Source organism: Pezoporus flaviventris, unplaced genomic scaffold (genome assembly GCF_033815535.1).
Source record: "Pezoporus flaviventris isolate CSIRO_AGI_PZ_B2104156 unplaced genomic scaffold, CSIRO_AGI_Pfla_v1 ptg000078l, whole genome shotgun sequence".
NCBI lineage: Eukaryota > Metazoa > Chordata > Aves > Psittaciformes > Psittacidae > Pezoporus > Pezoporus flaviventris.
Window position 1 is genome coordinate 11,282,892 of NW_026892626.1, and position 27,607 is coordinate 11,310,498.

General features: G+C 38.1%; 2 protein-coding genes across 2 annotated transcripts; both read left to right on the forward strand.

Moving 5' to 3' along the window:
* Positions 1-145: 145 nt before the first annotated feature.
* Positions 146-14,614, forward strand: LOC133279625 (putative short-chain dehydrogenase/reductase family 42E member 2). Its single transcript, XM_061473498.1, has 12 exons — positions 146-337; positions 2,490-2,725; positions 4,482-4,577; positions 5,310-5,370; positions 6,637-6,755; positions 8,266-8,341; positions 9,556-9,638; positions 10,141-10,278; positions 10,714-10,779; positions 11,593-11,656; positions 12,014-12,087; positions 13,287-14,614. The coding sequence occupies exons 2-12, from the start codon at positions 2,495-2,497 to the stop codon at positions 13,488-13,490; spliced, it is 1,212 nt and encodes a 403-aa protein (XP_061329482.1). The 5' UTR covers positions 146-337; positions 2,490-2,494; the 3' UTR covers positions 13,491-14,614.
* A 2,023-nt stretch (positions 14,615-16,637) lies between these two features.
* LOC133279612 (putative short-chain dehydrogenase/reductase family 42E member 2) lies at positions 16,638-27,538 on the forward strand. The gene is given in 14 exon segments (XM_061473474.1): positions 16,638-16,763; positions 17,810-17,898; positions 17,901-17,973; positions 17,975-18,194; positions 18,694-18,789; positions 19,207-19,264; positions 20,022-20,140; positions 21,114-21,189; positions 22,629-22,711; positions 23,899-24,036; positions 24,622-24,687; positions 25,357-25,420; positions 26,116-26,189; positions 26,791-27,538. Coding segments are annotated over 13 exon segments (1,359 nt in total). The 5' UTR covers positions 16,638-16,763; positions 17,810-17,855; the 3' UTR covers positions 27,040-27,538.
* Positions 27,539-27,607: the final 69 nt, after the last annotated feature.

Below are 27,607 nucleotides of genomic sequence, written 5' to 3' on the forward strand. Positions count from 1 at the left end.
AGTATATTTGTGTTGTCTAGCATCTTGTCAATACTTCTACAAGGTAAGAGATACCATCCTACTTAGAAGGGTCTCATGTGGAGAAAACATTTCCTTTTTCCTGAAAAGGAGCATAAATTATATACACATTAAGCCCTGCCCTCTTTTGGCTCCCAGCCCAGCCACCAACTACAAAGGAGCAGGAACAGCAAAAGGGCCTGAGCACACGTGAACATTTCTGTTTGTCTGAGAGTACTGGATGTCCTTGTGTTACTAATTGTCCAGGAAAGAGAAATCTCACCATCATACTTGGACAGGAAGGACTGGGAGAACGCTGACATCCAGGATTCTACGAAGGGTACTTACCTACTTCTTTAGCTGTTTTTAAAAACCTGAAATGTTTGAGTCTAACTCTTTATGGAAGTAACTTGTGCGTATCTTATATTTGAAATGACAGTAGGGGAGCTAAGAGCAACACACACAGCGTGCACTGTGTAACTATGCTCATCATGCAGAATACACTAATAAATCAGAATAGCTCCATAAATTTAGAGAAACAAGGAAGTTAGTGATTCTGGAAATAAGTATTTTCTTACAGTAAATTATTTACATTCAAAATTTGATTATAATTTTCAAATTCCATGAAGCAGATTAGTATATTAATGCTATTAGTGCTTTTTAAGAAGGACATTTCTAGTAAAATCTTTAAACTTTTTAATACAACTTCCATCTTACTTAAAATTTAAGGAGATATTAATAAGTATTCAAATATATGCCATTTTTCAGATACATCTTTTTATGATGTATGTCACAAGCTTGACCTTAGTATATAAAACCGTGCATTTTCACAGAAAACAAGGCAAAATATTTTATATGTCTTAACTACTGTGTAGCATAATCCAGAGATGCCAGTTTAAATTTCATTGACTGAACAAGAAAGCTTACTTGTTTTAGTTTTATTATGTTATTTCTAGTTTAAACTTTGTTTGGAAATGTGGATTACTTTTCACTTTTGAAATGTCAGGATGTTTTTCAACATAACGAGCTCATATCTTTTCCACCATATTATGCCATTCAGCTCACTGAATGTAGTGAGCTGACATTGGTGTTAAAACTGCCTCACAGTCTGGAGGATCTGGTACTTACTTCCTTGTGTCTGAAAGCTAAAAAATGTGTAAAATAAGAAATATATCACAAACTAAACTATATTAAAAAAAAAACAAAACCCTAACTAAGCAACGGCAAAACCAGTCTGGAATCTTGTGTACTGTAGGCTGCATTTTCTGTTGCTTTTCCAGTATTTTTTAATCACCCTGGAAGTGATGCAGCTACCAGTTACCAGTTTTTGCATAATCTCTTTTGAAGCCTGGTATAAAAGACTGAGAGCTAACTATGCTTATATACCTAAGCTAAGCAGCCCAGCTGGTGGAAAATGGTGTACTCTCATGTGTGGGGATGTTGCTATAAGGACCCACTCCAACTATGAGAAAACCATAATAATCTGGCAAAATTGGGTTTATATTCCTATATTAGACTGGCAGGCACCCAGTTTGGCTCCCACTTTAAAGTGGCTTAATTTAACAGATTTCAGATTTATTTATTCTGCATTTCTGTCTGGGGACCTAAGAACTTAGATCCTAATGTGCAAAGGCTGTACAAGTTATCAGACAGAGAGGCTGCCTTTGGGGGAAAATATGCTGGGCTAATTTCTAGGAGTATATTGTGATCTGAAATACCAGTCACATTAAATGCAGAATATGAGTGAATTTCTGAAGTGATTACTGTAGAAAAATTTCATTTTTAATACAGAACAAAGTATACAGATTGTTAACTCCTGTTGAATGGCTTATCACAGAATTATATTATAATCAGTTTCCCCAAGTATATGAACCCCCAGGGCAGAGGGCTTGTGTTCCTTGTCAGTATAGCTGTATATGAGTGCTCCAATGAGAAGAATATGGACAAAGGTTAATAAGAACTGGGCAGAAGACTAACCAGAAAGGTTTAAAATGGTAACTGTGACCCAAATGTGAAATAAAGTGTATTTAAAAAGCAGAATAAATCCTTTCTTATATTCCTGATCTATTTTTTTCCCCGGACTAGTAGGCTAATCTCTCTTTGGCATGAATATATCAAAAGGCATGAGTTTTCAAGGATAAAATGTTTGATATACCAAGCATTCAAAAAGGTAATTGTACCTGTTAAGGTTAGGTAATATAACATCTTCAAAATCCTGCAATTTCTCTTTTTTTCTATATAATATGAAATTTGTGAGTATGAGGAAAAGACTAGATCTTGGAATATAAAAGCATTCAGGTTCATCAGTCATTGTACGTAGAAAATCCGTCACCAAAATCATTTTACATTTTAAACATGTTAAGATAATAAAAATATATAAATAAATATAGTCAAGAAAGGAGTAACATGTAACATTGCAACATGAAAGTTACTGAAATTACCTAGATCTTAAAAGTATTAGCAGGATTTTCAGGAGATCTTCTGTTTTGCAGTCGTGATGCAAGAAGGATCCACAGAAGAGCTCCACAGCAGCCGACCATGTGAGAGCAACCTAAATGAGCATGCTGGACTACTGGTTAACAAAAGCAGAAAAACAATGGTGACAGGAGGTGGAGGCTACCTGGGATACAATCTGGGATGTGCTCTTGTTAGGTCAGGAATTGCTGTTGTTCTGTTTGACATACGGAAACCTAAATGGGAAATCCCAAAGGGAGCAGATTTTTTCAAGGTATGTTGCAATTACATACTTAACAGCAGTGAATTAAGTTCTACTACTTTTATGCACATTTAGCAAGGCTTCTTCTTACGGATTTTTGATAAAAGCATTTACTGAAAAGCCTTTAAAGACAATAAGTCATGGTAAAAGTTCCTCATGTGCATAAGTAAGAGACAGCAGAGTCAAGGTGGTCAGTTCTGTGTCACCAGTGAAGTTCGAGAGTCCTCCCACCAATGGGAGGTGCCATTCAACACATAGCTCACGTAGGTGAAGAAGTTTACTACTCAGGGAGATTATTTAGAGTCAAAAGGTGACAGCAAGACAGGGCAATAAAAGTGATCACAAGTTTAGAATGACTGCTGTGCAGAGAATGATTGAGGAAACAGACTTTCCAGGCTAGGAAAAAGACTTGGGAATAGAGAGGTCTGCAAACTGTGAGTGACACTGAGACAGGTACGTATTGACTGTTCACTGTCCTTTCCAGTATAAGAAGGAAGAGCCATCAGGTGAAATGAGGAGTCAGTTCAACAGAAACAAAAAGAGGTTGTTATATTTATCTACATCTACACAATTTGATTTAAGTTGATGAATTGATGGCAGCTTACATCTTGTAGAGAACAACAGTTTTGAGGATTTTAAATTCAATTTTTAAAAGAATATTTTATAATAATAGATATTAGGAAGTATAGGTGAATTAACTAGGAAATGGAACTATGCACTCCTGGTAAATAACAAGTCACTTCAGAGATCTTCAACAGTGATTCAAAGATTGCTAATATTGTTTATACTGGTTAGCTATTTTAGCATTTGATTGAAGTTGGAAGGGTGTAAGTCAACCATTTTTGTGAAATTCTTTGGCAACCTCTGAAGAAAAATGTTGAGAGTTAAAGACTGATTAGGTTACCTCTTAAAATTAGGTTACCTCTTAAAATTACCTCCAGCCATTTCTTTTGTGATTACTCTTTCAATTTCATTACAGTACAATAAAGAATATCTGATACTCAGAAGTATCACAATTCTGCAAACAAATATATTTTACTCATATCTGTATGTATGTGGATTATTATTCATATAGTATTACCTGGTATACAAAAATGTAATACAATATCCTAACCATAGCATAACACTTGATACTAGATATAGTGTGTGTATTTAATACAGTACAGTGTTCACTAGCATATAGCATTTCAAATAACATAATTATATTGCATTAGTATACATTAGTGTATTATTAGATGCATAGTGTGCATTTTTTTGTTTTAATCTTGTACAAAACTGTAATTAAATTTATCATTCAGTGCACCTAAAATAAAGCTTAAATCAGCAGAGCCATTTTTCCAGATTGCACAAGTTAGACCTTAAGGTGCTAACAGAAAAGGGGTTCTTTCATTTGGCAAACAGCTGAGCCACCAAATCCTGCTGTGGTATTTTGTCCTTGAGGCTTGATTCTCCAGCCTTCAAGCATATGCTGCTCCCATTCAAGTCAAACAAGTTTTATCAGCCTGTAGGATGCAGGACTAAGTGTGAAAATACGCGTTATAATTGAAGTCAACAAGAGTCATATTTGTTTTGCAACAAAAAACTGACAGAATTCTTAGTCATGGATTTTTCTCCAAGTTTATAATGTTTTATTTAAGTCTAGTTAAGTATTGTGAAAAATAGATCAGAATTATTTTAAATTTTCCTTGATAGCCACAGTTAATACTAATTCTATAGAGAATGTAATGGACTCTACCAGTCAAAAATCCATTCTTTTCTCATTTTACAGGGTGATGTGAGGGATTATGATGCAGTGTTCACAGCATGTGAAGGGGTTGACTGTGTTTTTCATGTGGCTGCATGTGGAATGTCAGGATTAGAACAAGCAAGTACAATTTTCCTAACATTTTCTTTCATTATTCTTGTGAAAGCAAAAATTTGTCTGCATGTAGCAAAGAATGTAATTATATGTATATGTCAGACAGAAGTTAGTCACAAAGGTCAGATCATCCCTACATAATAAAAGTCAAAAGCATGAAACTACATGAACTACTCTAGAAAAAAAGCACCTTGGATATGAAGGCATATCCTTTTCCTCTAATCTGAAGAAGTTTGACAATATTGCTGTAGAAATAATATGGATGAATTTTCTTCTTTTGAGCTCATGAGGAAACAGACCAGCAATTCAACATAGATAAGCTAAATAACAGTGATTTCACAGAGCATGTTATCAAAAAAGTCATGAAACTACTAATTTATTTCTAGGAACAGAACAGATTGTCACTGGAACAAGAATTTTTGAAAGATTTCAGAGAGCATAACCCCTGCCTGTATTCCTGTTTCTATATCATGGATTATCTGGGGTGTGACAAAAAAAAATGAAGTATTATAATTTCCTTTCAGATGCATTTTATCTTTCAGTTTTGAACTTTATTCGTGCACTGATCAAGACAATAAAAATGAGAACTGCTAGAAATCACTGTATGTCAGAAGGACACAGAAATGTAACACACACATCACAAAAAGGCCACAGCTGTTCTAGGTCTGGCAATTGTAACAATCATACTGCAAAAGTGACTTGTCCAATTAACTGATCTTGTGCAAACTCTGTTTCTAGCTTCAAAAGAAAGATCAGATTGAATCCATAAATGTGGGAGGCACAAAAATAATAATCAATGGTATGTACCTAGATTTTCTTTCTTTGCGTCTGAACCAAACTGTGAATTAAAAAAGCTTCTAATTGGATGTGTTTTGTGTTGATTTGGCAATAAAATGAGGCTCTTCTCTCCCTCATTTCAGAGTATGATGTAAAGCTAGGTGTGCAGGTCCCATTAAAACTCATAGATTTGCTGCCGGTTTGAACTGGGGATAGGTTTGGACTTCATTCCTTGGCAGACCAACTTAAACTGTCCTCCATGAACTGATTATGTTTTCTCTTTACTCCATGTAATGGAGACGTATTATCTTCTTCCCTCATAGAATAACATGAGAAAAATAGTACTGTTTGTTGTGTTCTAAACATTTTGTAACCGGAGCCATAGATGTGCTAAGTATATTTAGCTATTATTTTATCACATTAATATACAAAATTTTCTATTTGTTCCAATCATCGGTCTAAATATGATCACTTTTTATTCTGATTTATAAATGCTGTCCTGGAAAATGTTAATAGATTTCTTTCTGTATATTCAATTCCAGAGAAAATATTTCAAGTGTATTGTAAATAGCAAAGTGACTTTCTCTTTGCTTTTTACTCAAAAGCCAAATGGCAAAAATATAAAAAAGCAAAATGTCAAAAGCAGTTCTTATTTAGACCCATTTTTATGGATTATCTCTGAAAAAAAGAAAAGCAGAAATAATTAGAGTGAAGTGGTAGGCAAGTAAAACTCTAAATGAGTTAGAGGGAAGAAGTTGCCACACATTCCCTTTTTCTTACCCCAACCTCTAAACCCACGGAAACATTTCACGTCAAATTTCTGTAGGCTTCCAGCAAAGCAAGAATCTGGGAGGAGCTTGAACCTGTTAATTTACATTTAGTGATATATTTTATTATTGTAGTTTGTTCCAAATATTTACAACACAGTAATTTATTGTTTTCAAAATGAGCCAACTGAATTGGCTGCTCTGTAGATACTAAAATTTCCTGATCTTGCATATTAATTCACTTAAGTAGTAAAGTTCAAGTAATAAAACATTTGGTGAACACAGTATGTAATACTTACATAGCAGATATTTGGATGAAAAATTCCAGCTGAATGAAAGGTAATGCCATATTAGATTATAAGCTAAGGTTAAAATTAAAATATTATTCTTCTATAAACATAATCTTTGTTTTCAAAAAAGAGAAGCTGCCAGTTCATGTGTTGTTTCTCACTCTTTATTTTTGTTTTAAAATGATTTCTTTTAAATAATTTATTTAAATAATTTACAATTTCCCATTGTAGTCTGCAAACAGAGAAATATCCCTAGACTGATATATACCAGTACAGTGAACGTGGTATTTGGAGGGAATCCTATTGAAGAAGGAGATGAAGAAACTGTGCCATATTTTCCACTGGAAAAGGTACTTTGTTCATGTGATGACATGGCATTTACTGTGCTCTAATGGATAGAATATGTGAAGGATGTTCTGACAGCAGAAGCTGGTTTACTGTAGATCACATCACGTTCTGTGAAATTATTTGTCATTAATAAAAATAGACCTATGATCAATGAAGAAATACTCAAATCATTGTGGTTTTGATATGCTATAACTAGACAGATCTGAGATGATAAAATACCTAAGAAAAGTGGAATGTGACATTTATCGAGAACACTTGAAGAGGAAGGGCTTTCAGGGCACCGTCAGCTGTGTAAATACTGAATATTATGAACATAATATGAATATTATGAACTGTGAGCCTTTGCATTGAAGAATATTGTTAAATAGCAAATTTTACATCTTTATCACACACATTTTTGCTTCTTTGAAGTTCCCAAACCTTGCTTTCTTGCTGCAGGCCAGGCAGTAGTTACAGTCACTTCTGGGCTGCTCAGAAAAACCATTTCCTTCTTTACTATGATCATTTAGGAAATATTTTCTAGCTGAAATGTGAAGCTCAATGCATTCTGGCCATTCTTTTCATTTGCTCTTTCCTGCTCCCAGCACACTGCCTGCTGCTAAGCTATAATTTCAGTATGTACATCCTGTGTCCAGGAATCTGCTACTCTGCTGGTGCCTCCAAAGTCACTTAGTTGTATGTGTCAGTTTGTGCACAGCTTGCACAGCACAGCAGACTTTGGAGGAAACATTTCAGGAATTTGCAGTTATTTGCATGTGTCTGAGCCCTGCTTGTATGTTCTCTCTAATGGTGATCATGTAATAGTGTACACAAGAGAGGTGGGGCATAGAGGGAGGTGAAGCAGGTGGATCAAGCCACCTGAGAGTAATTTTCCATGGTGGGACTTTTAGGTATATTTTTCAATGTCAAGTATGACAATACAAAATTCAACGTATGATACATAAATAGCCTTATGTAGATATGTAATCACTAAGCCAGCACATGCTAGCTGCGTCCAGAATCCTATTGTCTAAATACACTTGCGTGCAATTGTTAATGGTAAAACATGCTGCTGGGAGAGAAGTATTTATAACTTCCAAAATAGCTTCAATACAAAATGGAAGCATTTTTAGGAAAGTCTGAATTTTTAATTTCAGATTTAATTTACTGTTTTAAAAAACTTCTCCCAGCTAAAAATAGATTTTTTTTCAAAATTAAATTACCTGACCCACCAGAACATTTAGCTTTATATTATTTTTTTTTTCAGTATATCCAGCACAAAAAGCGAGTTAAGTAAATACTAGTGGATTTAAATTCACTCTGAAGCTAAATTTGTGTATGTAAGTCAGATAAGTTTCTTTCTCGTTAAAAAAGTATGTATTTGCTAAATCTTGTTATTTCTAGTTTGGTTTTACTAAGCTGATTTCTACAAGCTGGCTAGATTTGAATGGTATCTGACATAAACAGTAACTTTACCTTTACAGGTGCAATAATCTGATTAAAATGTTGATCATATTCTGCCTTTCTTTATAGCAATTTAATCATTATTCTAGAACAAAGGCAATTGCAGACCAAATGGTTCTTGCTGCTAATGGAACTTTACTCAAAGGTACATATAAAACATTTGGGTTTTTCCTACTGTTAGTAGCGCTAATGGGTATTCCATTCTCTGGATGCTCATTTATCAATAAATAGTATACTTTAACTGAAATAAGGATTTATTTTGTTTGTTTCTACTCCTGCTTTGGTGAGTGATTAATTTTTTTAATGTGTATACCTAGACAGATAAGAGATTATATTCAAACAATAAATGGGAGAATTCAGAAAATTTACCCTTACTTCTTTGAATCACCTTAAAAGTTAACCAGTTTTACAGTAGATCCAGGAATTGTGTGTTTATTTCCCATTCAGTCTATTATATCAGCCTTCTCTGATAATACCAAACTCTAAGCACTATCCAATAGGTCACTCTCATAATCCCCAAAGGCTTCTAGGTGTCTGGTAAGAATAGCTGCAGTTTCTTAAACAGATCAGCAATATCAGGGTTATGTCAGCTTCTGAAGTCAGACATGCATATGAAGAGCTGAGGCTAAAAATCTATCTGTACATGGCAAGGAAACTATTTTTATCTTTGCTTTTACAAAGATAAAAATATTTTGCTATTCCTACTGATTTGCTTGAACTGAAAAGTTGACATTACAAAATGAAGTGGGGTTTCAATTTTAGCATCCTTGATTAACTACTGAGCAAATCCTGCCACCTCTTGCCCACATAAAAGATGTAATTGTGCCTGTTCTCAGGAGTCAGAGGAGTCTGCTTAGTGATTCACATTTAAAGCTTAAAGTATTCATTTTGAGTTAAAATATTCTAACTCATTTGAAAGCCTCTGTTTAAGAAACGTCTTCCATTCCTTTGTGATGCCATTGAGCTGCAAGCAAGCAAGGTTTCCAAATAAAGCAATTTGAATGACCTTCTAGTTTTGCATGTATTTACAATGATGGATAAATATGTACATTATAAACTGTATCTACAATAAATAGCAAAAGTCAATCAAGCAGAAGGCATAGATGAAGGAAGTTTTGATTTGTCCTGTCCCTGTCCATTTGTGATCAGAGAGATAAGGTTTTCAGGCTGCTAAACTAGGGTCTTTCACTACTGTTGCATTCAATTTTATACAGAAATGAAAACAAGTTACTAGGAAGCCAAATCACATAGAATGTTCAGACTGGTCCTTTACTTCATAATGTAAAACTCAGACAATATATGTCAGCCACATGTTGATATTAAAGCTGTCTGAAAATCATGTTTTGTTCTCTCTCCAAGGAGGGGATAAGCTCCATACTTGTGTGCTTCGTCCACCAGGCATATATGGACCAGACGAGCAGCGCCATCTGCCGCGAGTAGCCGTATGTGTTAAGTAGTCATTTCTGGAGGACATTGCGACTGGTTGTAAGGGCATAGCATAAGTGGAAGTACCTTGAATGTAGTTTTTACTAAAGCTTGGTGACAGGTCATTTGATGCAAGATAACAAATATCATGATACAAGCATTGCAGAAATGTCAAGGATCAAGTAGTACTTTTAAGTGAAAAGAAAAAAATGCTAGACTGACATGACATGGTAGAACTTGCATCCCTGGTCGTTTAATGGAAGTAATGTCATTTAAATATGCACTTTAGTTGCAGCCAAACACTGTAATGTCACAATGTTTTACCGCTGCATACCAGTGCAACAGTCCTTGATTTATAAAACTACCACCTGGTTGTTTTTTAGCCCTGTGACGCATTTCTTGTTCTGTAATTGTACACAAATACAGCAAATTCTAAGTATTCAGGCTGAGCCAAAATGAATGTGTTACACTGCATAATAAAGGAATAAAGCAATTACTGTGTGTTTTCTGTTTCTACAGGTAAATATCCAGCGGAGACTATTTAATTTCAAGTTTGGGAATCACAAAGTTCAGATGAACTGGGTTCACATAGGAAATCTAGTACAAGCTCACTTACTAGCTGCTGAGGCTCTCACCTCTGAGAAGGGATATATAGCTGTAAGTAAACAATATAAACATTGTGTCCCAGTAGTTTTAACTCTCTAATAGGTTTAAATTTTGATTTTTTGTTGCTACTTCTGTGGGATTCATGAAGATAATTCTGGCTCCTGCACATCACAAAGAACTTAATGCTCTAACAGTTGGGTTACTACCTAGTGAAATCAAGCTCTGATCTACATTGCATGATCTACATTACTCTTATTTACATCATTAATCATGATTAGCTCTACTGCCACCATGGGTCTACCCGAAAGTATGAGACGTGTTTGCAGTCACAGTAAAGTCCAGTGATGGTAGTTTGCTGATCTGATCTGTGTACATTCACTGCTGGTATATAGTCCACAAAATCAAGATGGGTAGGGGTGAGAAAGAAAGAAAATGTGATCCTGTGTTTAGTGTTGTTTTAATTGTTTTTCTCTGCTTCTTTAACAGAGTGGCCAGGCATATTACATACATGATGGTGAAAATGTGATATTTTCTGAATGGATAGTCCCTTTAGTACGTATTGCACGCACATTCAGCTCTAATGCACTGTATGGGCACTATTCACATAGTTAGCTAGAAGACCATACTAACTAAATGAAGTTCAGTGCACGTTAATTACTGAATTACTTAACATTATAGTCAATCCTGTTCTCCCTGCATATCCCAAAGTTCCACTGGCTTGAAGGGAAGTTTTGGGTATGTGTAACTGTGGAGTTGGGCCCTTATTGTTTTGAGAGAATATGTAGCTGAGAGGTATAGAACCTACTATGGAACAGCAGCATTTCTGTAAATCAAGCTCACAGTGTGTGAGAAGTTCCACTATTACCCTCTGGCAGGCCTTCTATAACTTTTGTTTATTTCTTTGTTCTGCCATCAACTGCAGCACAAAAGGAAATACTATTTAAAGTCATATCTTAAAAGCTAAAAAGAGGCAACGCAATATTTTCATAAACATCCTGCTGGATTTTGGGACCATGCTGAATTTTTGATCCTGCAATGCCAACATGGAAAAGCCTTCCAGGAAAATTATTGCAGTAGATGGGCCTGTATCCAACTGTAATGAAGTATTCCAGTCTTGGTCACTTGCTCCTTGGAAATAACATTTTTTCCCCTTTACTATCCAGTAGCATTCAAAGGGTGGGAGGGAGGTGGGCACCGGAAATTTGAGTAGTGGGTTTCAATCGCATTTCTTACTAACGCTATTGAGGGGAAGATGAGCTGGAAATGTTTAGAGACATGTTTTATCAACAGTCATTTTCATGCTTCATTGACACCCACAATTTGGTACAAATTCTCAGATTTTCTTTCCTTTTATATCACTTCTAGTTTGAAAAATTAGGCTACAGGAAACCCTGGATACATATTCCCGTTCTCCTCGTTCATATAGCAGGTAAAAATAATAAAATACATAATTATTGTGCTTTTTATTTGTATTCTGTAAAGCTACATAATGGTTTTATAAAATGCAGGGACCCAAACTGTGGGAATTATATAACTTAACATTATTCTAATTAATAATAATCACTTCTGCCATTTAGCATTAATTATACTAGATAAAGTGTAAATAAGCTGAGTCCATCATGTACTTTATAAATTAAATACTGCCTTCTACCACCTTAATTGCCTTCTCTGATACCAGTAGGAATTATAGGATGTGCAGTGTCAGCATTTGCTGACACTTATTCTATTTGCTGTCATCTCATTTTATTGTTATCCATCTGTCTCATTGAGTAACTTTGTTTCACAGCCACTGTGATGGAGTATCTGCATGTGATACTAAAGCCTGTTTTTAGCTTTACACCTTTCTTGACAAGGAATGAGGTAAATATATAAAAATAGAGAATGTTTGTATATCTCTGACAAAAATTCTTGTGAAGTTATGTGATACATCCTTTGGACGCAGACAGGATTGTCTGCAGTAGAGCTCTGGTTTTCTGCTCAGGGCAAAGTCCATCCAGGGCTTACACAGTCCATTCATAGCCTGATTTTTCCATGGCCACCCCTTATAAAACTGTCAGAAATTAATGCTTACTTGATGATCCAGGTAAATACCCTAAGGTGCAAGACAGAGCAACTGACACAGACCTGGCACAAAGAGGAAAACAGACCCTACATCACTGTTTCCAATGAGCTGTCCTATGCTGTGGAACTACTTATTAAAGAAAAGTGGTCCAAGAGCACAGAGCAAGAGTCTCAGGTCAAAGTGGCAGCAGTTATCATAGTACCAGGCTAGCCAACAATTCGGAAGTCCACTAAAAATAATTCTAAATTGGAATGAAAAGTCACTTTTCTAAAAAACAAACAACTTCTGGACAAATCAATTTTGATCTAGCTTACATTTTTGTACAATATTATGATTTATAATATAAGCCAAAATGCTTTACTCCATCATCTAGTCTCTTACTGTATTGTAACATGATAGGACACTGAAGGAACCTCATTAACTTCTGCTGTAGATTTTCAGTTATTCCACAATATATCTGGTTTTGCACTTACTTCTACATTAGTTGCATATCTGAAGCAGAAATCATTGAGACAATGCAACTTAAGCATTTTCACAGTTACCAGGCATTCAGAGGTGGAGGATGTAACTCCCCAAAGGATGTGCTTTCCACTCATAGATAATTCATTTCTGCAGAGTTGAGAAACCACACCACTCTCCTGTGATCATTCATCTAGTTCCATTGCACATTTCTCTGTGCAGAAGAGCCAGTTTGAGGGAAGGGTGCTCATATGTTGCACAGGATTTCCTTAGTCCTTTATCTCACATTCACAAGTGAGAAGTCGGTACCATAAACTCCTCCTGCGCTCCATCTACTGAGCTTTGTCTCTTTACCTGTTAGCTGCATCAACTCATTCTTTTAGCTCCAGATAGAATCCAGCTCCAAAATGCATACATTTTTGCATGTCTATATTTTTTGTTTTAATTCCATTGTAATATCATTGTTGACATATTTTCATCCAAATTCTAGAAAATCAGATATTAAATTCACTTCCTTAACTGTCCTTTTTGATTTTAGGTGTGGAATGTTACTGTAACTCATACTTTCCGAATAGACAAGGCACGAAATCAGCTTGGCTACAAACCAAAGCAATTCTCATTTGCTGATTCTGTGGATCATTATATTAAAACAAGACCTACTTGCCAGGAAGATCACATGTGCCTTAAAATGCTGTTTGCTTTTGGCATTTTGTTAAGTTTGATCATTCTTTCTTTCTTCTAAAATCAAAAAACCAGTTCCAAAAAAACCTATTTTTGTTTCTGATTATTAATGATCTGGTCATAGTATATTCCTCAATTGTTATGGCCTTTATTGTTCTTAAGATGCCATCTCTCTGACCTCATTAAAACCAAACCAGCCCCACAAAAGTGAAAACACAGGACCCATCAGGAACTGTTCCCAAAGAACAACAGTGTCACAAAATGCAAGGAGTTCACCACTAATGGGTGCAGGAATTGTTTTAATAGATTTTCATTTATTGATTGCTTTATGCTGAGAATGATTCTTCTGAAAATGATAATTCTGGAGGGTAAGAAACTGGAAGAAGAGGAACCATTGTGGGACTGCAGTGCTGGAACAAGTCCAGTAGCTCCAAGAAGAGAAGGTTGACTAAACTCCTCTAACAAAGTCGCTGCTACAGCTACTGTGTTAGTATGAGGAATTATGAAGACCTGGGTAATAGTACGAACAATATGAGAAGTAAAGATTTATAAATGACAGGTGGTGAGCGGATGAAAGTCATATTCATGTAAAATAGTTTTATTGTTCAAAAGCTTTGTAAAAATGTAATAAATTATATATGTTTGTAAATCAAGTAATACCCTTTCAGTGCAATAATAAATAATCACTGAACCAAATACTTGTTTTAAGGAGTCTGTGGGAAGGGGGAGGAAGGAGGGCACATAAGAGCTTGGAGTCCAGCACACTGTCACTGCTACCTTGCCATGTAAATGAAGTCAGGTCTGACTATCCATAACCCTGCACCAGTGCTAGCACACTGTTTGATCAAGAAATTGCCACTTCAGGATGAGCAGGCAAGCCAAGCACTAAGACATGAGTGAGGATCCAGCCTCTCTCTTTTCCCCTTTCTTAAGACTTAGGTTAGTTACTACTTGGGTGGATTGTCTTACATGAGCTACCTGTGCACCCCATGTACATATACTGTGTGTAGCCCAGATGGATTTCCATAAGGTTACCTGTCACAAGGAGTTTCTCAGGGACCAGCTTTGCTCTCACCCAGGAGCAGCTGTTCCCTGTCTTGCACCCCAAAGGGATCAGGAGGGGGGGACTTGCTGGGGTGGGTCACAGAAGAGAGCAATGAAAAAGCTCTGCCATCTGGTAATCTCCACTCTGTATTTATTTTGTCTTTATGTTTGCATTTTACAGGACTTTTAAGGCCAGTAAGTTAGTTTATGGAGACTCTCTCATTGTATCTTTATATTTACAGGAAACCTAACAGGAACCTTACAAGAATAAAACGTTATAGGTGAAAGATGATACACGTTGACAGGAAAATGTGTGAGCAACCACAATTACCACTGCAGCTTATGTGAGCAAAGATTTGTTTTACTCTCATTTTCTTTAAACAAATAGTTCTGTTTGCAGAGAAAGCAGTAAAGCCTGGTCTATTGTGGATGAGCATTTGGAGATTGTCCTCATCCAGACAAATTAGCTTGCATCTTCCCTTAGCAGGGGCACTATTCAGCTGTCTTCTATTCCTTGCTAGCTATTGTCAGGAATCTTAAAGAAACTTGCTATATATGAGACCTTTATCCAACTTTAATCAAAACCAGGTAAGTTCACGATTTATCAGTAGAGAGGTGCAGCTGACTGACAGACAAGTGAGCACTGTAGGAGGCAATGCATAAGCCTATGTTCCCTAGAAATGCAGAAGAGAAAATCACAAGTGTCAAGTTACATCCCAGTGTGAGCATTTTAACTGTATGCAAACATTCAACTTGCTTTTAAAATCAGTTATTTATGAATCTTTCATATATTGCTTTTATTAAACTAATAGCTCAAGCCTACATCCCAGATTACACCAACAGCTTTCAGCAGAGACATCGGGCAGTTGGCTGCAGCCCAGTGGGAAGTGCAAGCTGTGGCCTTTTCATGGGTGCTCCTCAATAAGGCCTAACCAAGGAACTCTCTGGCTTTGTGGCTGCAAGGCCAGCACCATTCCAGTCCTGCAATACCAAATTTCTGATGTGTTATTTCAGGTAAGGTGTATATTATATCACTGTTATAACAATACTGATTATTACGGGCTTCATTCAATTGATTTATCAATTACAAATCCAGTATCTGAAGTTTTAAGACAGCTTTTAGTACCTCTTTGGAACAGCCAGTTGTCATAACAATACTGATTATTACAGGCTTCATTCAATTGATTTATCAATTACAAATCTGGTATTTGAAGTTTTAAGACAGCTTTTAGTACCTGTTTGGAACAGCCAGTTGTCTAATTTCTGACAGTCTTTCCTGAGTGTTAGTTTAAGCTGGATATTGTTCAAGTTGCTTTTGCTCTAACATAATTGCAAATGTGTCTTTAAGTGATTAAAATTTAATATGAACGTTCAGACATGGCACAGCTATAACAGAGGAGGTAAACATGTTCAAGGTTTAATTTTTGCCTGGAATGGGTAACTCTCAAGTTCTGCAGCTCCTGACCCTTTTTTGCATCCTCCCAGGCACGAGCAACCACAGAGCTGCACAGAGACCCACCACCGGCTGGGGAGGGCAGGGACCTTCGTGCCTACTTGTTCATGATCATGTTTCCTCTTCGGGAATTCCTGCTGGTTTGGAGGTGTTTCTGGTGCTCTGCACCTCTCTGAGCTATGTCCTGCCGACTATCCAGCCGGCAATCAAGACGTGGTGGTTATTCTCCTGAACAACCTGTTCAACAGGTATCTCAGTTGGATGGAGCTCCAGTTACTGCTAGGATGCTTTAGTGCAGCGGCTGTATGAAGACACAAGGAGGTAAGAGCCGCCAGGTAATTCTGTGGGATCCCAGGGATGCTCTGGGAAGCCAGGCTTGCTATGGAATCCCAGGGCTCCCACGGGTGCTGTGGGATAGGCAATATCTCAGGAAGAGTTTGGGGTCCCAAAGACGCTTCAAATGAGTGGGACACGGGGGTGCCGCGGGACCCCCGCCTGCGAGCACGGGGGGATGCCGGCGGTGCTGCGGCCGAGTGGCCCCCGGGTGCTGTGGGAGCCCGGCGCGGCCCGTGTGCGGAGGGAGCCCCCCGCGCAGCACCCGCTCCCCGAGGCGGCGGGTGAGCAGCGGGGGATGGCGGTGGAGGTGAGCGCCCGGCCTGGCCCCTCTCCTGCAGGGTGGGAGTCAGGGGGCCGCCGCTCGCGCCCCGGCCCGGCCCGGCCGAGCCCCGCAGCCCCAGAGGGGCGGGCAACAGTCCCAACGGCCGGTCCAAGCCGGGGAGGGGAACCGGTCCCGGTCCGGAGCTCCGTCGGCGGCGTGTTTCCCTGAGGGATTTGCAAGTGAGATGCAGAGAATAACTGGAGGAGCTCCGGTGACACTTAATGTTTTATTGCGGCATGGGAAGGGTGAGGAAACACCGGTATCTGCAGCCTCTGAATGCCTCCTCTCTCAGCGATGAACCCTTGACCATTGAAGAGGGAAAGAAGCTCCATGCTCTAGAAGTAAATGGCTCACTATTGCCTTTCTCTTACTGTACTCATTGATCCTCTGTGTCATGTAGCAGTTCATTCACTCTAGTTCACCCAAAAGCTGTGTTCTCAAATTCTAAGCATCAGGCACTCCCGTTTCCTTCTGAAATCCTCATGCACCTCAATTCCATCACTGTCAATGGTAAAACCACTGTGTGTTCTCAATTTACATTTAGCTGCTGCTACTTAGGAGCTGAAATACCACTTTTCTCAGATGTCTTTGGGACAGATGTCTTTGGGACCGGTGGAAGAAGCACTGAAGGTTTATTTTGCTCTAGGGGACATTCTGCTCTGCTCAGCCCTGCTTGCTTGTTTTTTAAGCACAGAAGCTTAAATGCAGTTTGTTCATCTTTAGAGTTTTCCTGACAGTTCAGGATTTCAAGCTCAGGTGTGGCCCTCTATGACATTTGACCCCTAAAGGCCGTCTCGGAGCTTGTGACGCAGAGTAGAATGAACTAGGGCAAGCAGATGCATTTCACGTAGGCAGCAATTTCTTTTCTGCTAATAAAAAGTTATGCTCTGTACCATTATTCTAATTCTGACCCATCTGTAGGAAAAATTTGGATTCATGTTCTCTGCATTAGGACCTTTTGTTAATTATTTTTAGTTTATTATTCTGGATTCCATTTGCAAATAAATATTTAGTCTAAAACAGGCAACCTTTGTTATGTAGCCTCAGGATTCTGTCTTTCGTATCTAGTAAACAGACATTTCAAATGTTCGTAAAATGTGGAAATTATTGTTAAGCAAACTCTAAAACCATCAAAGCAGAACATTGAAATGGGGCTTTTAAAAGAAATCTTTGAAATGTGGACATGTTGCAGCTATTGTTTTGCTCTTGTCTTTGTCGTAAACAGGTTGCGTTAAACTAAAACTTTGCTCCTGTGAATAGAGCTTCTTAACATGAAACTCACTGGGATTGTCTGCATCCATGAGCACTATGGAGCAGTTTCAACATGCAGGAGAAATTGCTACACGTGTCTGCTAATAGCAGACAGCATTTCACTGAGGGCAAACATACTGAGTGGAGTAGCAACACGCTGGCACCAAGCCTCTGACTCCAGAGTGAATGGATATGCTGGAGCACTGAATGAAAACAGGATGAGAGCAGTGGTGACAGGAGGCGGAGGCTATGTTGGATGCAAGCTGGGATGTACTCTTGCCAGCCGAGGAGCTTCTGTTGTTCTGTATGACATACAAAAGCCTATCTGGGAAATCCCTAGTGGAGTAGTGTTTATCCAGGTATGATCAATTACATTTCCATAACAGTCAAAGTTAGTTCATTTGCCTTTTCCACAATGTCTTACTAGTTTTCCCAGAACCCAAATACCCAATTGCAAATAATTGCAAATTTCAATAACCCTTTTAATTGTGTGAATATCCCACATGATTTTTGGTAAGTTGATTTTAGTGTATGTGAAATAAGCAAAGCAATGAAACTGGTAACGTGTAGCACAAAGTACTTGCTCCACCTCCTGACTCTGAAGTATTGCCCTTAGTTTAAGCACTTGTAGAATGACCACAAGTGGAAGATTATGAGGCTTACTGAATGTTTTTAAAGTTTCATAGAACTCAACTCCTTTGAGTTCTATGAAAGAAAAGTATAATTATCAGCAAGAACTGAAATGGGCCTGGGGATGTACAGTAAGTACAATTACACATACACATTCCCTCTGTGTATGACAAACACTAACCTGCAGCTTTGATTTCAAGTCCAAATATCTTTTCTTATGTATTACAGGCAGATGTCAGGGACTATGATGCCCTATTTGCAGCCTTTGAAGGGGCTGACTGTGTGTTTCATGTAGCATCATATGGAATGTCAGGAAGAGAGCAAGTGAGTCCAAACAGGTTTGGGTTTTTTATTTCTGTGTGACTGCCCACACTGAGGATGAGAGACTTGATGCTGTAACACTGCATGTTAGATTTCATCTCCTCAGATTATCCTGCGAGCCTGAATCCATATCATGCTGTTTCGGTAAACTGGTCAGCACAAACTGGTGTGCCAGCTGCCAGCAGCCTGCTTACAGGACTGTTTTCCTAGTTGTGAAATCATTTCCTCCCCCTTTGAGGCTCCATGAGCACCATGGGAGGGTTTTTTGAGTTGGAAATGGCATTGAAGAGTTCTGAAATAGTGTGAAGACAAAAGGAAAGACAAGCGAGGCTGGTTCCCTCCAAAACCCTAAAGCTGCCACATGGAACTCCTAGGTGTAAGGTCACAATGTGTAAATGCACAATTTCTTTATTTTACTAGTTGCACAGAGAAGAGATTGAAACTGTAAATATCCATGGAACAAGATTTGTCATTAATGGTATGTATCTAACTTTGCCACTGGGTGTTAGTATAGCACATCAAAATACTGCAGTACTTAGAAAAAGCCAGCTGGCTTTTTTTGGCACATGCTATTCTTTACCAAATACTTCATATTTTTGGCAGAAAATGAAGGAAAATATCATGGGGGTGGGGAGGTTATGCTCGATTCTTTGATGAGGTGTGACAGGACAGCCAGCACTGGGTAGCTTAACTAGTTCAGCTTTTTGTAACAGCGCTTGCCCTGATGTCGGAATCTGTATCCATGTAAGGAGTTAACTACTGCCATGTGTATTTTGTAGCAGTAAACCTTCTTGCTCTCTAGCAGCTTGTGCACAGGATGTGGGCAGCCCTTGCAGGGGGTGGACTCCAGCCACCTGCCTGGCTGGAGCTGAAGCCTGTCTCAGTGGGCTGGCAGCAGCCCTCCCAGAGGCACGATGTTGGCTTACAGCATCCAAATGGGGATGTGCCAGATCATAAAGCACTTGGTTTTACTTCCCTGGCAGGGTTTAAGGCCAGGTTGGATGGGGCTTTGAGCAACCTGGTCTAATGGAAGGTGTCCCTGACAGTGGCAGAAGGGTGGAACTAGATGATCTTTAAGGTCCCTTCCAACCTTAATCATTCTACACTGATGTCTTCCCTCTAAATATGCTTCACATTTTAAATAATGCAATCATAAAATGGAAGGATTTGCCCTTTTAAGATTTTTTTTTCATATTAATTTTCCACTAAACTAATTTACTTATACACTGCTGCAGCCTGCAAGCAAAGGAACATTGCTAGATTGGTATACACCAGTACAGTAAATGTGGTGTTCGGAGGGCTTCCTGTTGAAGATGGTGATGAGGAAACTGTGCCATATTTTCCAACTGAAAAGGTATTTTGGATGTATTGTTTTTTTTTAAGTTTCCTCTTTATTTACTTTCTTGTTTCTGAAGAAGCCTGGAGTTTTCATGACCATGTTTTGCCTGATGCCAGAATCCAGGCACAAGAAAGAAGAAAGCAAACTCTTGACACTGTCTGTGGATTGACACATCACAGCCTTGACACATCAGTTTTATGTACATTGCAGTATACATTTCTTGTTTCCTATCAAGGCCTTAATTTTGGAAAATGACTCATGCAGTGTCCCATTAACATTAATGAAATTCCACCTTGACATAGGAATTGCGTTATATGGTTTGGTGCCTCTTTAGCTATTGGTTATTTATATTGTTTTTCTGTTTCTCCCATATTGAACATGATGTATATTCAATGTAGAGCTAAAATGGAAAGACAGACTGTTTTTATATGGTTTTATTGCATTTCATTGAAAAGGAGAAAGTACTTTTGGATGCTCTGCAGACACAGTTGTTTTTTGTGTCCCGGCTCTCTCCATCAAGTACTTCACAGTCTTTCAAGAAGTAAAGATGGATAGAGAAAATGTTGAATAATATTTTCAGTAATATATCAAATAATATCTTCTCTGGGACAGTGCCACAAGAAAGAGGCAACAACAGGATAATTCAGACCAATCATAATGTCTTCAAAACTTGGCTTTTGACTTTTCCGTTACCTGAAAAGAAATCCAGATTACAAAGTACTGATCGGTTACATTCTTGGCAGCATCCAAAGCATACATATATTAATTGCTTCTCAAATGTGCTGAAATTAATTAACTGGATTTGCATAAACAAAAATGCTTGCTTACCTTAGCAATATGCATCTATTTTATCCTGAACAAATACCCCATGGCTTCTGTATTTTGAGCTATTTGTTGCCATCTGCTAAGTAAAAACTAGTGGGGAAGAGATGTCCCTCTGCCCTGTCATTTCAAGAACAGATAAAAACATATTTCTTTTTCTCTGTAGCATGTTGATCATTATTCCAGAACCAAATCAATTGCAGAACAAATGGTACTAGCAGCTAACGGAACTCCACTGGCAGGTACTTTTGTCTTAGCATGAATTCATAGTAGAACTTACTCCTCCTCCTCTTGTTCTTCACTAACATCCTGTATCCTCTATCAATACTTAGTGGACAAGACTGTCCAGCAAATATGAAATCAAGTTACCTAACCCTCTCATAAACTGAAATATTTTCACTTAAAAATCACTTTTAATTGGTTTTAAGTTCACACAGTGTCCCTAAAAGGCTTTAGCATGGTAGCAATGAGTTAATACATTAACTGACAAGATTAAGACAGCTATAAATTAAACAAGAATGAGTGTTTAATGTCACTGTATTATGCACCATCAGCAAAACATGAATGCCGATTAAATTGTTACTCCCCACCTCCTGGAGTTATATATTAGAATCTGAGGAAGCCACCTGATACTACAGCCTGGAATTATTTATTAGTGCTTCCCAAAGTTTTCCGTGTTGAGGAAGCCAGTTATACACTTGAATACTTAAGTTCTCCTGTGAGACACTATAACTGCCAGTGCAAAACAAATTAATGTAAAGTGCAACATGATTCTATGCGACCAAGTGATACTGAGCTAAATTTAGCTGTAGACAACTTAGAGACTCTCTTCACATGATACTTACAGAGGCCTGTAAAGTCATTGATGGGCATTCCATCCGAACGGAATCATTTTGTTTAAAAAATAAAGTGGGTTGGGTTTTTTCCCCCTTATTTCCTCAGTAGCTCTTCACATTAAAGACTCTATTAATTTTAGGAGCAATACTGTTATGCATTTGTCAATGAAATTAGAACCAGTTAGTGTTCCAAATATCCCATTTTGATCCTGTGCCGTAGCAGGACTGAGTAGGTTGAATGTTTCCAAGGACTATGAAGAACAGTTCTTGGCAGATGATGAACCAGCCAACTGATATACTTAGGAAGCGATGGGATTTTTAGGACTGTCCTTTCTTTCTCCCACTGAAATTATCAAGAGCTTCTGCAGCAGCTTTAGTGGGAGGTGGCTGTGCCTACTATTCAGCGAACCTTTCACCTCTACCTTGTACTCCTAGCAAGTCACTGTCTCCCATCAGGAATTCTGTATGAAATTAGTTAGTTTCATTCCACTTTCCTACCAACAACTTGCTCACTGCAGCAAACTCATCATCATAGTTGGCATGTTCATTCACTGCTGGGTGCAGAGACAAAGGAGTGGTTAGAAAGAGGTTTTGAAATTTCTGGTAATTTCTAGGAATCAAACTATGCTGGCAGGACTTTTTTGAAGCCTGTCTTGCTGTTTTGCATGTTCCGATTCTGCCAACTTCATATCAAGTACTAACGCAACACCTTTTGGTATGTATTATTTTTTAAGACGGTGAAGTTAATTTATTTCAGAGTAAGTTCTGCACAGTCTCTGGTTCACAGAAAGATACAACGTAGTCATGTGAAAGTCGTTTAAGAATGGTCTTATCAATTCTTCTAGGAGGTGGAATACTCTATACATGTGCTCTTCGCCCACCAGGAATCTATGGACCAGAAGAGCAAAGACACTTGCCAAGGCTAGCAGTATGTATTTAAATCCTTTAATCAGTAGAATTTTCTATGATATACAGCAGCACCTCTTATTTGAGTTATAAATTGACTGAACTTATTGGGCAGCAACTCAACAGTTCAGTTAACCTGCTGCGGATATTACAGCTTTTGTTAGCAGGCACTATATTTTATCTGTAAAGAATGTATAATACATTTAAAAAGCCTTTTTTTTTTAATACAAACACAGGTAAATCCAGCTTTATAATTTAATGTCTACTATAATTGTAAGATTGAGGCCAATCTATGATATTATAAATGTCTGTTTGCATGCAACTTACACCAAATGGTTTATAATATTCATGAAAACAGATACTGAGAAATACATTTTTTCCAGTCTCAACTTCTAACAGCTTTCACTATCCAATTAAACAAGTTAAGCATTCAAAAGCACCTTCTGGTACTGAAGGGCAAACAGTAGAAGTGCTCACATTCTACTCTTGTTCATTTGCTCTCTTTTAAATTGTAGGACTGGTAAAGTGTTCAGAATGTGACCCCTGTGGAACTGTATGAGTCGGTTATTTTAAAAACATCAGTACAATACAAAGTTATGCACAGCTTTTAGGGAAGAATAGATCCAAGCTTATCACATAATAAATACATTTTATTTATATACAAAATATACTTTATACTCTTTAAATAAAATAAATTTTTAAAAAGGCAAATGTCATTTTAGTTAAACCTGAGATGTTTGCTTTTGTAAATTTCCTGTCAATATTTTAAGCCTATTTGTTATGAGTCCATTTTAAGGCATTATGCAACTGTCACATCTTGGAGTTTCTAAAGTGTATCTGTCAAAAGAAAACTGTGACACGGGGCACCACCTTCCATTATTTCCCAGCCAAAGTGATTTGTTAAATTTGATCCAATTTTGTGAACACTTCTGATCCATTCAGAACTTGGTCTTACCTTCCCATACAGTATTTTATTTATCCTTAGAACAGACCTGGTTTTTTTTGTAAATTCAGGAGACGATCTGTTCTTTGATCCTTCCTCATGGGCTGTATTTTTAGACCTTTTTGCACTTCTCTTGATTCTTTTTAATCAATTAGTGGGGGAGCTTTAGAATAGAGACAAGCCTACATTTAGCTGGACAAGAAAGTGCACTATATCTCATTTTAAAACCTATTTTGCTTTGGTTTCATGTTTGTTTATGTCTACAGAAGAATATCAAGAGAGGGCTACTGAACTTCAAATTTGGGGATCCTTCTTCTAAAATGAACTGGGTGCATGCAGAGAATCTCATACAAGCTCAAATTCTAGCTGCTGATGCTCTCACTCCTGGAAAGAACTACATTGCTGTAAGTGAACAATAAGAGCACCAGTTTTTATTTGACAGTGGATCCTGCCACTGTATCCTATACTGGAGTAACTGCTGTAGTAGCAGTAATTAGTTTATCTTATTGTCCTTTAGCTTATGTTGTTGTCTGTGGGTTTAGTTGAAACGTGCTGTGAACAGTGTGAGACCGGGCAGCATGGGCTGTGCAGTGTGTTAAGAGTTGGAATATTCTGTTCTGTGAGAGTATTTTTGTAATACAGCACTTGCCATTTCTAGAAGATGAGCAAAGAATCTTTGCTGTGTTGGAAATGAAACTGGAACTTCAGGTGGATTTATACCCCACTCCCCTGTATATAGAATGAGACTTAATGTTTTGAACTATGATAATCAGACATTTGTAATAATTTACACCATGTTAATTGCATAAACCACTCAGCCACCCATTTCATTGCACACATCAGTGCAACTGATTGAAATGCCTATAGTTTGTTGACTTGTATGTGCAGCCATGCATATCTTATATTGCTGTATATAAGGAGTAAGATAAAGAAGTCAATACATATGCAGTGATTTTTACTAACTTGTCTCTTCTCTACCTCTTTAACAGAATGGCCAGGCATATTTCATTAATGATGGCGAAAACTTCAACATTTTTGAATGGCTAACTCCACTTGTACGTGCAATATACACTTTATCTCCAAATATGTTGATTGCCTGTATACAACTCCAGCTCCTGTGTGCAGGTCATATCTGGTGTGTTTGCTTCATGTGTAAGAAAGAGTCCCATTCTGAATGGGGCTTTAATGCCTGCTTGTGGCTCGCTGTGATTAGGGTTGTAACAAAGCCTACTGAAAATACTACATTAAAGCAACTGCCTTCTCTGAGACAAAAGGACAACCTAAACCAGCATCCTCTTTTGAGTTACCATTATCTTCAGTTCTGGGGCACACATCTCTTAAGAGTGGCAATTTTGGGTGGACATAAAATATAAATCCTAATCTGTAATATCCATTATTTTCAAAAGATCATGCTATTGTTAATGATGGGCTCAAACCCATAAGTATGTCACAATGTTGAATTAGGTATCAGCACACCATGACATTTCAATCAATTATTATTAGCTTTTTCCTCCTTTTTTTAAGACTGCCACTTGAAAATGACAGTGTCTGTGCATGTGGCATTGAACTGAAATCCCCTGACAAATGAAACCTCAAGTAGTAACAGCAATGATGAATTTTTCTGTTTTATCACTAAATATTGCCAGAAGTATTTTCTGTGTTGGAACTTTAAAACTTGTTTGAGGTTTTTGATTTTTTTTTACTGTTCTTAAAATCTCTTGCAGTTTGAAAGATTAGGCTGCAGTACACCATGGATACGTATTCCTACTTCCTTAGTTTATGCATCAGGTAACAACATTTTCTCAACATTACTCTTTTCTGTCCACACTACCCCTGTTCGTAAGTGTAATAAAATCTTGGGTTTTCTTAATTTGCCCAAAATTTTCATTTTCGTGTATGAAAATACTATGCTGTGGGCTCATCTAGTATGCATCAGTTAGGGGTGAAGTTCAGCTCTGTGCAGTGTGTTGAAACCAGAATGATCTCTGATTTAAACCTCACAAAACCAGGTGTAGGACTTAATAGACGTGTAACTTTGTGGAGTTAATGGTATAACAGTTAAACGTAAAAATTGTGACCTCATGAAAGACACTGAAGAGTGTCTGCTTTGCTGCTTCAGTAGGTTTCTTGTCCTTCTGTGTCCTGTGCTCCCTCCAGAATCAACCCCCATGTGCAGCCACGAAAGAATCCAACTCTGAGTATTTTGTTGTTACCACATTTTTTATGAAGCCTCATGATCATTTCAGTGGAGCTGTCACCAAGCCTCCAACCCCTTTTCACACAAGCACCCTCATTCAGGCTGAGCAAAGTACTAAGTACCAACCCCTTGTGAGCAAGTAGCCCCACTGATGTTAGTACTGGTGCCCCGAGCTCTTGGTTATGTGATTGTCCTTCACTATCATATGCAGTGCAAGACAGGGCATAATCATAACTGCATAGCAATTTACTATTCTTACTTCAAATAGAAATCTTTTGTTTTGCAGCCTTGGTAATGGAATACCTTTATCTGCTGCTGAAACCCTGTGTTGAACTGTCCCCACTGCTGACCAGAAATGAGGTGAAGTCTTTGTAAACTCCCCTTAATTCTCACAGGACACTTACATACATGCTAATGCTGAGGTACAATTTAAGCCAGTAGAAAGTAAAATCCACCCAGCAGTACTACAGCCTCCAATGTCCAGGGCAAATGTATGTGTCATGTACGTTCTAGGCAATATAGTATGCTCCTTACCATGAAAGAGAAGAACTTACGTTTACTATCTGGGAGAGGCTGCTTCAGTTCTTCCTTATGAGGCCCAATATCCTGTATGGCTGTGGCTGGTCAGTTGGGCCTAAATTACTGAAGATACTTATGCACCTCAGAGATGGCTTTTAGCTGCCTCTGTAGGTGCCTAAGCAAGAGTGCAGAACATTTTTTGTGGATGCTTTCAAGAGCAGAAGATTCTGCTTTGCAGCTATTACTGGCAATCTGGGCTTTTTAGATTGTCCTGTTGTGAACCATTTTAAAATGATGTGACACATGTCAACAGGACACTGATATAATGTTGGGGAAGGTTATTTTACATTTCCTTTAACTCTGTCTTTGCTGTCATTTATGGGCTTTGTACCAGTTTTCTGTGCATTCATCTCTTTGTACGTGGGCTCTTTTTGCCTTGTAGGTACTCAACATTTCTACAACTCACACGTTCCGGATAGACAAGGCGCGCACTCAACTGGGGTACAGCCCAGAGAAGTTCACTTTTGCTGATTCCGTGGACCATTACCTTAAAACCAGACCAGAAGCCCAGAATCATCACATTTTCTGCAAAGTTTTGCTTTCTTTACTTGTTAGTTTAAGCTTGATCTTCTTTTCTTTGAGGTTTGATGGCCTTTCAGTTTTGCATTTTTTTAAAGAAACTCAACACTGATTTGCACAAAGTGCATGAACTTGCTCCCCACGTTGTTCTGAACTGCACAAGTTACTGGCCCTAATGCAATAAACAGGCAGTTATTTTCAGATTTAAACCCAGTAACAAGTAGTTGTACTTGAGAAATTAAACTACAGTGAACAATTACAGCCAAGTCACTGACACACAATGGAGTCAAGACTGTTGACCCTGTTTGTTTCACACCAAAAGCCCTCAACTTTCCAAGTTAATTGCTGAAGTAAAGGAGAACCTGCAGGAAGAACAGGAGCTACAGTCAGCCTACAGTGCTTCAGTGGTGAAGAAACACAGCTAAAATAAGGAGAAAGACTGACCACGGCTGCTGCCATGGCTCACTACCTTGGGGAACTATGAACAAGCAAAGGGACTGACAGAACAGATAACTGTAAATAACATCCGTACAGAGAGAGTTCAGGGTGAAGTTCCTTTGTGAATTAGCTGTACCACTGCATATGAGGACAAATAAAGGTGTACTTGAACCCTTGCTGAAGTGAGCCCTGTGCCTCTGTGAATGCAAAGACTGCTCCAAAACTGCTCCCTGCTTACTCAG

What these genes read in the sequence shown, in the direction of transcription:
- LOC133279625 (XM_061473498.1), top strand. Translation starts at nt 2,495, where the DNA reads ATGCAAGAAGGATCCACAGAAGAGCTCCACAGCAGCCGACCATGTGAG. An exon ending in GAATGTCAGGATTAGAACAA is followed by an intron (nt 4,578 to 5,309) that starts GCAAGTACAATT and finishes CTCTGTTTCTAG; the next exon opens with CTTCAAAAGAAAGATCAGAT. An exon ending in TCTCCTCGTTCATATAGCAG is followed by an intron (nt 11,657 to 12,013) that starts GTAAAAATAATA and finishes TTTGTTTCACAG; the next exon opens with CCACTGTGATGGAGTATCTG.